We start from the raw sequence: 12,239 nt of genomic DNA, 5'->3' as shown, positions 1-12,239 counted from the left end.
TGCATTTTCAACCCTATAGCGGGTGACCTGAGAGGAAGAACATCTGCCACAATTACATAATACAAAGCAGGATTATCGGTTTACCTAGATTGGCCTGTGGAATGTTGGGTTCCCCCAGGGGACCCATAGCATGCTCACACTAATCTAAAGAATTCTTCCACTTTCCCAGAGTTGGTGGGCACCAGACATTATCCCTGCTTGAGAAACTCCTAGGCCTTAGCATTATTTTCTTTGAAGAGTGGGTACCCCAAAAAGTAGGAGCACTGGCCTACCTTATATCTTTACTTCTTAGGCTTAGATCAGCTCAGCGAAAAAGCATAAAACAGTATCCTTCCTGTTATCAACAGCCCATGTGCTGTGCAGTAGAGGGGGGTTTGAGACCATCAAACCTGGGAACTCCACTTGAACAGGCCAACACGATGCATAGGTGCCCAGAAGGACAGGGGAATTATATGAGCAGCTGCTTAGACGCAGCTGGCACATTGATTTATAGGGAAAATAAACAAAACAAAAAGTTCAGACTTACTGGTCCACGAGGCAGTACTGGGACACTACCGAAAGTGTTGAGTGTTGGGGGTCACCCACGATCGAAGTGGGCCCACTTCTTGCCCTTGTGCAGTCAAAAAGCCTTACCATAAGTCTCCTGCGGTAAAGAATTAGTGACCTTGGGAGTAGCAAAATTGATTTTCAAAGAACTGGACATTTGTAATCCTTAAAAGTATGGTTGGACCCTTTGTATTTAGGAGTTTGAGTACTTAATTGTGGGAATGCACATAAATGTTCATGCATAATAAAAATGAAAGGTCCACTGATTATTGAATTGTGAACATCCCTTGACAAAGCCAGTAAGTCTGGCATTGTATAATTACACCTATTGCACGATTTCCTATAGACATATCTGTCTGTGTGATTACAAGAATAGGTTCTGGGTGTGCACCAATCAAAGGTTCCTCAACCCTACGGTGTCTAGATTATGTTAAAGGGGTTGGTTGACTGTTGTGACCTTCCCTTAATGTGTATCTCATGTTGCCCCTGGAGATCCTATAATGGGTATTCCGATTTTGTTTTTCCTCTGCAATTGTTACATATTAATAACAATGTTCACAGTATTTCACTTTGCATGTATTAAGGTACATATACAAATATGACAGACACTTCACTGAAATAGTGGCTGAGCCGAAAACGCCCAACGACTGAAGAGATTGACCCAAGGTCCCCATGTTTATATTTTGGTGTTAATAGTACAACTTTCGGAAGTCACGCCTCCCTTAAGGTACGTGTGAGAAATAGGGCATGCAACATACGTCTCTTCTTCGTTGAACTGATCAGAACTGGGGCTGATTGATAGGAAGGGAGATGTCCCAATCGGAGTACCAACAAACAGTCCTTTTCTACATTGCTGATTAGCTTCCAGCGCCTTCTGGTATCCCACTGGATGATTGTACCCCCAAAGCATATAAAATTGCATTCAAATTTGTAGTTTTACATTGGTCAAATTCCTAAAATGTCCTAGAAATTGCCCTTTAGAACTTGTTAATACTAAAAAACTATAACAGTGATGAGTTATATGAGAAACATTTAAGACTAAAAAAACTATATTGCAAACATTAGATCATGCTGTATGAAGCAGCCACACAAACCTCTCTCTGAAGTCAACTGATAAATAGGTAGATATCGAACACATCGATGTAGTTGAAGTTAAGGACGTTGTCATAATTTGAAGGCAAATGTTTTCACATTATGTAGGCAATTCATGAATACAAGAAAACATTGCCATTCTTTTTTTTTAAAGTAGTTTGCTAAGTAAGGGTCTAAACATCACACATAGGCAGGACTTTATACATGAATCCATGGGAGAAATGTGTATGCACATCAAGATTGCGAAATAGAAATGGAAGCAAAGGAGAGGATGATTTCTAGGTATCTTGATGCGTTGACCAAATGTATTGACTAGTCCACAGATACGCAAAAATAGATACGGTAGATAGTCTTGAAGATAGTCATTACAAATCGGCCATGTAATATTTCCTCCCACAAACGGTTAGGATATGTTGCACAGTTGTGTAGATAAGGACTTGCTACTATAAAGATTTCAGATCTGCTGTTGAGCTGTACACCAGTGATTTTTTCCGTTCCACAATGACATATGAAAGTAGGTATGTACATATGAAAATGGTAAGCAAGCCTATACATCTTCAACCGCATTTAATGCAATTTAAACCACGACTCTTAGCATTTTTGTTACGATTACGGTTTTCTCAGAGCTAACATAGAAACAGTGAACTATATTCACTTGTGTAATGTACAATAGTTAGGACATGTTGATGTCCCTAACACAAGCTCTATGCAAAGTTTGGCCTAATTTGCGGACCAGATGGGTAGGCAATGAACATTACACTGAACTATTAATTGTAGACTTGACATAAAGTACACCATGTGCTATATGTGTTTTCTCTATGCACTCGTTTACATCTGGCACAAAGTTTTAAAAGATGCCTACCTTCTTTGTGGTCCATTTTCATCCCAACTGAGGGACTTAGAGAAGTTACTGTTGGTGGATATGAAGTCCAGTCCAGTAGCTGGGTGGTTGTATCTGTGGCCCAGATGTCTCCCTCTAGCGTACTCGTTAATGGCCAAGAAGAATCATCAGTGCTGGATTCTGTGGTTAATATTTCATCTACTGGATTACTTTCTGTGACCATGCTTGGCGTAAACAACTTTAGCGGTAAAATGTCTGCAGCTTTAGTAACGTCTGTTTGCATTTGGTCAGTAGAAGCTGATGTAGTGGTGATCCAAGGAGAATGCATATTGGAATCCATTGTGGTCAACTCTTTTGAGCCATGTTTAGATGTGTTTGTAAATGGAATGTCAGATGGTTCAATACCAACTCTGCTGGTCACCAGGGTGCTCTCGTTTGATTCAAAACAATTTTTGTTTATGACTCCTAAAAAGAAATATAAATTCACAGTCAGTATACATCTTACATATACACTCAGCTGAACAGCATCATCAGCGTCCCCTTGTTTACTCTGGCATAATGGGATGACAGCGTGCATGGTAGGACTCATTGTATCCCACAAGTATAATACACCTTAGACTGAATTATGTAAAGTGGATGGGGAGCACAAATATTGCAAATTCTTATTGGCTTAAATTTTGGCGGGTGAGAGTGGGTGTGGCTCTGCTCCCTTTATAATACTGAATTTGCTGGTAGTCATGGCAAGCTGGTACATTTTGCATTCTCTCATTTGAATATTGTTGTTTCCACCACATGTAACCGTAGGAGAATGTCGCTTAGCAGAACACACACAAAAGTGCACACGCACACATATTCCCAGCAGTTGTAGAGTTGGTTTCTGTAGATTAGCCTGCGCACCAGCCGAAGAACTTGTGTAGTCCCTAAATTTCTTGTCTTCCTATGCGGGATGTTACCCCTATCATACTGGGAATGCTAGAGTCAAGTGACAGCTCCTGTTAATCTCTGTAGGGTAAACAGATTATACAATAATCCGTGGGATAAACACGTGCTGGCATTCTGCAGAGATGTATGCGAGTGTTCTGCTACTAACACTGGGCAGTACATAATATGGGAATGCTCGTGTGGTTGGAGCTCTGACAACATACTACTCCTGGCATGTCAGCAATCATTGTGGTGGGTTAGCTGTGGCATTTGTGTTGCACTACAATTGTCTGAACGAAAATCATTTCACAGTACATGCCTCTGGGTTTTGGTCTCCAGTCTAGCGCCATTTTTTTCTTTCTAATACAAAACTCTTGCTTATCCACTTAAGAAATCTGCAAAATCATGACTGCCAAGTAATCTCTAGTCTACTTGTAAAGTGCACATTCTATGCATTTGGAGCAAATGCCTACAAAGCTAACACAACAACGTGTCCCCTGCCTATACGATTCGGGCTTGGCATGGCTCTGAGGGGAGATTAAATCGCTCCATGTTCTGGGTGCGAAGACAGCAAAGCTCCCAACCACTTTCCCACAAAATTGGAAGCACGCTGCTATAAAGCTCATGCCCTGATGCAATAGCCAGTTGGTAGGCCCGTCCAGTAGCAAAAGTGCTTCTAAATGCTTAGAAGAAAGCCCATGAAAGTTTTTATAGGATATATATAGTTCTTTGAAAGTGAAGAAGAGGTCAATGCAGGCTCTTGGAGGGAAGTCTTCAGAACTGGCTTGTTAGGCTACTGGCGAGGAAGGTCAGCACCTCGACATGAGCTCTGAATGATTTCCAATCAGCCTGACCCTCAAACGTAAAGAAGAATTAGTGAGAAAAGCCTTAATCATCCTGAAATCACGCCAAAATTCCTATTTAAATAATATTGCATGCTTTCACAATGTCACTGATATGTTTATTTTTTCCAAACTGTTTTCTTTTAATGAAACATACTTTCCCTGTGAATTGTGCACTTTGTTCATTAGTTTCACACTAAACATCTGTCTTTGATTTAGTTAAGTCACATTATTAGTAGGGGTGGGGCGGACGGAACTTGTGGAGTTTCACTGCATGGAATTGCACAGAGTTACATAAAACTCTGCAAGATTATGCGTACTTCCACCACCAGGTAAAAGTCAGCACGTCGTGCTGGCCGCACTGATTTTTAGCACCACAAGCTTGCTCAATGATCAGAAATCAGCACCAACAGCACCACGCGGCATGCCAGAGGGCACTGCTGCTTGAGTTGGTTTTGCTGCAGCTTGAGTAGATTGTGTACTCGAGGGGAAGCTTTCCAAAGCAAAGGGTTGGAGCTGCCCGTGTGGAGAAAATCATGGTGAGTGCCCTCCTAGGGCCTGTAAATCGAGCTAGGGAAAGCATATTCTCATTCGTGCTCAACAAATTATTGTTGGCTAGTTGCGCATGAGCAAAAACTCCGCCACATGGTGGTCGGCATAATTTGGCTGGAACTCTGCGTTACATGCATAATGCAGAGTGGCCAAAATTCTGCAAACTCCGCCAGCGGAGCGGAATTGTCACCTACCGCTAGTTATTAACATGAGATATGCATGATAATAAAAGGTTTCTGTTTCGTAGGACTGTAAAGATAGGATGTTGCAATTATGCAGTCTAGTAGTACTTAGGCCCAGATTTATGAGGGCCTAGCACCATATATCGTCATATATCACCACATTAACGCCATTATTTTTACTCTAACGTGGAGATATAATGGCAAAAATGCTGTGCCATATTTACAAACTGGCGCCACTTTGTACCCCCTTGAGCCACAATATGCCTGTGCCAGGCATAATGTATGCAAGGGGGGGTGTTCCCACATTTGGGGTGCTGAAAAAATGGCACAATGAAATCTAACAGATTTCTTTGCGTCATTTTTAGCTGCATTATTTAACGCCTGCTTTGAGCAGGCATTAAAAGGAGGCACACCACTTATTAAAATGTGCCTCTATGTACTTTGCAGGACTAGCAGCAAAATTGTTGGTGCTAGTCCTGCAAAGTACATCAATAACGTCAACATTTTCAATGCTATTGCCCGTACCCTGCATCATGGTGCACCATATATTAAATACGGTGTACACATGGTGGCAGTAGGGGGGCGCTAAGGGGCACTAGTAAAATGGTGCTGCATTGTATGCAGCGCCACTTTTCTTAAATAAGCCCCTTGGTGTAGCGCAATCAGGAAGGTGAATGTCTGAGTGGCGCCTGCTCAGTATAAACCTGCGGCTTGTAAGTTGTCACCAAAAGGGCCTTTAACTCATTTGCTATCTTCTGTAGTTCAGTCAGCTATTCCATTTCTGTTTCTTTTGCTTACACAAAGGGGGTCATTACAACATTGGCGGACGGCAACCGCAGCCCGCCAAGTTGTAACCGCCGTGCGGCGCCAATGCGGCCGCACTCCCGCGGTGCCCCTAATGACTTCCCCGCCGGCCAAGCGGGGATGTGGGCCGCAACATGGGAGCCGGCTCCAAATGGAGCCGGCGGTGTTGCGGCGGTGCCATGGGTGCAGTTGCACACGTCGCGCTTTTCACTGTCTGCTACGCAGACAGTGAAAAGCTGCATGGGGCCCTGTCAGGGGGCCCGCGCCTCCCCGTACCGCCAGCCTTTTCCTGGCAGTTCAAACTGCCAGGAAAAGGCTGTCGGTAGGGGGACTCGTAATCCCCTGGGCAGCGCTGCAAGCAGTGCTGCCATGGCGGATTATCACTGCCGGGGCAAATGTGGTGGGAAACCGCTGGCCCCGGCGGTATGACCACGGCGCTACCGCCGAGGTCGTAATCCCCTCTGAAGCACCGCCAGCCTGTTGGCGGTGCTTCAGCCACAACAGCCCTGGCGGTCTTGGACCGCCAGGGTTGTTATGAGGGCCAAAGTCTTCTGCTGAGCTCAAGTAATGAAAAACGCAGAGACAGGGAATTTAAGGGAATATAATTAAACAACTAAAGATGGAGTCATCACCATCAATTATTCAATTACTCAAAAAATACAAAACCAAACTATGCAGTTGTTAATGCCGAATTTTACTAATAAATATTCATGTATTCTGAATTTTGAATCTGCATAGAACAGTAGTTCCCAACCTGTGGCCCGGGGACCCCTGGGGGTCCACGAAGCCTCCTCAGGTGGTCCGCGACTGCTTGGAAAATTAAATATTATTAACAGATTAGGTCCCTAGCTTTCAGTAATGACTCAGTGGGGGTCCCTGGATTCCAAAAATGATTCAGTGGGGGTCCCCGTGTTCCAGTAATGATAAAGTGGGGGTCCACAGAAGTCAAAAGGCTGGGAACCACTGGCATAGAAAATGAATTAATATAGAGAAATAATATACGAATTTGAAAATATGCCTATTTGAGTGACTGCCAGTAATAACAAAGTGTCCTTATTAGCTGCTTATTAATGTAAAATGTCATGGTGATATTCAGATAAATGTAGTAGTATGTTCTATTAATGGTCATGTATTATGTATTTGCTTTATTAATCATGAGCCTTAAATTAACAGGCTCATGTCAAGTTGCATTGCTTAAATGAGTCACACAAAATGGCTGCCTAGAAAATTTGATTTGTGTTTTTCCACTGCGTTGACCGAATGCTAGTAACCACATTTTCAAGAACTGCTTGCTAAAAGAGTTGTAATAGATATTGATACTTTGTAGAATTTAGTGTGTGTGAAGGCAACATTCCCAAGAACCAACAATGGATGCACTGACTGGAGTACAAGACAATACAAAATTGTTACCTAACGAGCCCAACGATGGGAACAGGAGAAGAGGAGCCAATCATCGACATGTGAACAACAGTTTTAGTTATATCTTAGATTTGGGGTTAAACTTTCATTGGACTAATTGTAAACGTACAATCCTTTGACCAATAGCAATGTGGGAAGACGTCCTAGGGAATCTAACTTAGCCAGACTGTTCTAAGAGGAGACACGCTCACTTTTTCCTAACTCTTTTACTAAGAAGGGCCATTCCGATTATTCCAGTTCCTGAGACATTTCTATCTTGAACTTTATTGCTAAGTCCCGATGCTGATGCTGACTGAACTGACGTCCAATTGACGAAGACAGTCACAGCTTGCTGAACCATACTGAGGAAAGGTATAAGACTATGTGACTGATTGCATGTCTATTTGCTTTAGACATTAGGTGCCAACCGCTAATTTTGATAGAGCCATAGCTAGATGTTCTTACAAATTTGTGTTGACTAAATTGTTTTGCATGAAGCCCAAACATGCTATTCTAATCAGAAGGTTAGTTAGGAGACTCACTGAGGATGTTTGCTAAATATTAACAATCTAAATGTATGCTATCTCTATTGCGCATTTATTCTTGTTATTGATTTGTACTATAACTCTAGAATGTGTAGTGATTAAATTGAGATTCTTTAGAAGATTTGGTCAACCGGTATTGCTCCTGTATGTTTATCATTTGATTTTGAGACTAAGTTATGTGATATTAGCATTGTTAATACAGGGAAATCAACATTCTAATTTTTTACATAAAAGTGTGGTTATTCATGGCCAAAAGGCCATGCTGTGTGGAAATTACTGACTCCCAAGATTATTGATCCTATTGACTGATACTGTTATTGATTAATATTGTAATTGAGTCTTGTGGTGGGAATTACTCTAAGCACAGTCCAAAGGTCCATCGAACCTCTAACGCATCCCCTTATAAATTAATGAAGAGAAGCCAAATAAAGTCAGATGCGCTAACAGAAATGGTAGCAGAGTTTGATGGTTAGTCTCAGATACCGATTTAAATGATGACGAGTCTAGTACAGATTAATCCTAACCTGACACAGAGCCCAATGCAGAGCAGTCCAAATCTGCCAACTATGTTGGCAGTTCAAAACCCAATGCCACAGCTGAATATCCCTAGAATGTACCCTGATGTACCCATTGTGGAAACTGCAACATATATAATAGTGTCACAGGACAGGTTTTCCCGAAACCAACATTGGTTCAGACGGAGCCAACTCTACTCTTACTGTCTTGAGTGCAGACACAAAGAATACCAACGTACACTACTATAACAGGAATACAGGCAGAGATGGTCCTACTGATGAGTCAGAATACAGGAATCATGCACCCACAAATCCCGAATGTTAGACCAAATCCAGATGCAGTGTCTGTACCTGTCTCCATTGGTCCAGTCTTACCATTGTTTGCCGAGGGAAATAACAACACTAACGGCCAGGGAATCGTGAGTCAGACGTTAATGGGAGTAGGACTTAACGAGAGTGCCAGGATAGCCTCTCCTGTGGGACAGACCTTTGATGGAACAGGATCATTTTTAGACCATAGTCCTTTCAGAGCTCCTCAGAATACTGGAACAGGGTCAAACACCAGCCCTAGCCTGAAGTTACTGACACCGCAATTTCGAAAACTAACTGTACAACCGTGCCAAATACCCATCCCAACAACATTTCACTGCAAGGGTTGACAGCCAAACAACTGACCGAATGGTTACATAAGCTGAATAGTCTGCAAAATGCTTCTAGGGGAGAATAATACTTGAACTATACTAGACTTGGGATGGAAGTGGGTGAACTTATTGAAGGAACTATGGGTGTGAACCTACTTGAATCTTACACAGAAGCAGAATTACGATACTTGTGCCCACAAATTACAAAGGAAGTGGGTGGGGTACATCAAAGGCTAGCAGACTTAGAGAAATACGCATAGAGATTGAGAAAACAAAACATTTCAAGAGGAGTTACAGATTAGATTTTGACTCAAAAGATTGAACACATGAAATCCACAGGAATGAAAGCACACCTTAGGGAGTTATTTCAAAGCGTCCAAACATGGGGAGCATTAGATAAATGGGAAGGTCGATGGGTAAAGAAAAGAGATAAGAAGAAAGGGGATTCTGCAAATCTTACTGCAAATATGCAGCAGGTTGAGGACCCGGTAAAAGTTCTACCAATGAGAGAAATTCCAGGAGGGAATTTTGTCCATGTCCCTTAGAGCAGAAGTGACATTCTGTCATTTACCAATGACCAAGGTTGAGAGAGAAACCAGTAGAATGGTGCCAGCAGACAGACAGGTTCGTAAAACTCGAAACAATGCTTGCGGGAAGATTTGAACACCCTGTTAGACATAATAGTTCCAGCAGATCTATGTACTGAATGCAAGAGGAGCATAGATTGGCTGACAAAGGAACCAGAGAGAGACCCCATTACAGGTGCACCATCTCCTGAGGTGATGAAATATTACTATAAAGTGATTGAATTCTTAAAAAACAGAATTTTCCCCAAAATATATTGATTGGCAGAGCATAGACAGGACATTGCAAGAAGCTAAGAAGTCCATACATGCATGCTATGAGAGACTGTTGCAGGCGTTTAAACATTACAGTGGTACAGAAACAATTGAGCCGAAAGACATGACTCATTTTGTGTTCAGATTTGTTGAAGGATTGAGACCTGAAATTAGCCAGATGATTAAGAGTTATTTGATTTGCTGGCAAGCAAAGCCGATTGATGAGGTGTTGCAGTATGAAAGTACTGTAGTGACGAACTTGAGTTGAAACAGAGAAAGTTGAAAGAGAAGGCAATGGTGATGCAGATTAAAGCGGCACAAACAGGAATGCAGGGTAATTTTCCACAGCAACAGCAGCAGGGAAATGTGGTATATCAAAATCAGGCAAGAAGTAGAGGTCGCGTAGGAACTGGAAATGGAAATCATAGTCACGATTTGAATACTGTAGTGGTTCAGAATGATGTGCAGGGAATAAATAAATTGTTGCCATGTCACACTTGTGGACGGCTCGGACATTGGAAGCGGGAGTGTCCGATGTTAGTACAGGAAGGTGTGGTTCAGCAAACAAATTACATCAATTCTTTCCAAAACATGAGAGGACCAAGAATGAGAGGCCATAATCCAAACTTTCAAAGTAACATAAATCAGATGCAGAATTTTCAACCCATGCAACAGATGCAAATGCCGTGTATGCAGATGGCACAGTCGCAGCCAAGGCAACAGCAGGTTCAAATGGTACTTAGACAGCAAATTCAAAAAGCTCAAGCCCCAATGGAGCAGCAGCATGTGATGCTTTCTCAGCAGGTCACAGGCCAGAGGTTTAACCAGACTAATAACATAGTACACCAATTCCCATTACACAGTGAGAATGGAATAAACGATCATTGGGTGAGTGAGAATATGGACGAAGAAGAATGTGTGCTTGCAGCTTCTCTAGAAGTAGATCAAAAGGGTCCATATGTAAAAGGAAAAGTAATGCGTCACAAAGTTTCATTCTTGGTTGACACAGGAGCTACATGCTCTACAGTGAGAACTGCTGAAGTTCCAAATTAGCCCTTTTCAGGAAAAACAGTCCAGATTGTGGGAGTAGCGAATCAGTACTTGACCAACCCAATTAAAGAACCAGTTCAGGTTAAAATGGGCAACTTTAAGGGATTGCACAAATTCGTAGTTTGTGACTTGAGTCCGGTATCCTTACTGGGAAGTGACTTGTTGTGTAAAACAAGATGTTTGATTACCTGCTCAAATGACGGAATTGAAATTCAGACGACAGTGATGCTGAAGATGACCCAGCTCCAGAGACAGATTGAGAGACAATAAATTAAGTGTACCCTTTGATAAGCCTCTTTCTGGTTTTCACAGTAAAGGATCTTCCTTCTGATTTACAAGGAACAGTTAAAATGAAGGTGTGGGATTTGACAGGAAAAGACATTGGTCTAATAAAAGGAGTTGAACCAGTTAAGGTTTTAGTCAAGCAGAACGCAATTTTTCCCCAGATTCCCCAGTACCACATGACACAGAACGTCATTGAGAAAGTTGCTCCCATAATTGCAGAGTTTGTGAACCAAGGGGTTTTGAAAGAAGTGTTGAGCAGTCCATGTAATTCACCGATGATGGGATTGAGAAAGCCCTGTGGGAAAGTTTGAATTGTTCAAGATTTGAAAAAAATAAATGATATTGTGGTTAAATGTTTTCCCATGGTGCCAAATCCGGCAGTGATTTTGTTTCAGTTCCCATGCGATGCTGAATGGTTCACCATAATAGACCTGTCACAAGAATTATTTTCTGTACCTCTTCACAAGTATAGTCAATTTCTCTTCTGTTTTAAATTTTTAGATCAAGTCTACTGTTGGTGTAGAATTCCTCAAGGGTTTTCTGAATCACCTTCTATTTTCAACCAGATCTTGAAGAAGAACTTGTAGTCACTGGAAATGCCTTTCCAATCGACATTGGTACAGTACATTGATGACTTGATAATTGCGTCCAAAACAAGAGAGGAATGCAAATACGATACGATTGCATTACTGAATCATATTGGAGAAAATGGTGATAACGTGTCCCCAGCTAAATTACAATACTGTCATTTGGGTCATCAGATTGAGAAGGGAATTAGGAAAATATCCAGAGAAAAGGGTTACATCCATATTGCAGATGAGTCCCCCAGCCACACGGAGAGATGTCAGTATGTTTTTGGGACTGGTAAGCTATTGTCGTAAGTAGATTCCCAACTTTTCAGTCATTTTTAAGCCATTGCAAAAGCTGACTCACAAAGGATTTACAGATCCCCTAGTGTTAGATCAAGCCTGTATGAAAGCATTTTCCGAGTTGAGAGAAAGTCTGTACAAAGCCCCGCTTTGGGAATGCCTTACTACATGAAACCCTTCATGTTGTTCCGTCATGAGCGTGATGCATGTTCTTTGTCTGTTTTGACTCAAGTCCATGGTTTTGTGAACAGCCGAGTAGCCTATTTTTCAGCTACTTTGGACCCACGTGAAGCAGCTTTACCAGGCTGTTTGCATTC

General features: G+C 42.0%; 1 protein-coding gene across 4 annotated transcripts in view; it reads right to left on the bottom strand.

Moving 5' to 3' along the window:
- CORIN (corin, serine peptidase) overlaps positions 1-12,239 on the bottom strand; it is a 1,512,429-nt gene that overhangs the window by 1,246,132 nt on the left and 254,058 nt on the right. For all 4 annotated transcript variants that reach the window (XM_069201641.1, XM_069201646.1, XM_069201651.1 and 1 more), the window contains exon 3: positions 2,501-2,944. In XM_069201641.1, coding sequence (XP_069057742.1) covers positions 2,501-2,944 — 444 coding nt within the window. The remainder of the gene's footprint in view (positions 1-2,500; positions 2,945-12,239) is intronic.

The sequence above is a fragment of the Pleurodeles waltl genome, chromosome 1_2 (genome assembly GCF_031143425.1).
Source record: "Pleurodeles waltl isolate 20211129_DDA chromosome 1_2, aPleWal1.hap1.20221129, whole genome shotgun sequence".
NCBI classification, from domain to species: domain Eukaryota; kingdom Metazoa; phylum Chordata; class Amphibia; order Caudata; family Salamandridae; genus Pleurodeles; species Pleurodeles waltl.
The sequence above is the reverse complement of the archived record's forward strand: the minus strand, read 5'-3'. Positions and strand labels throughout refer to the sequence as shown.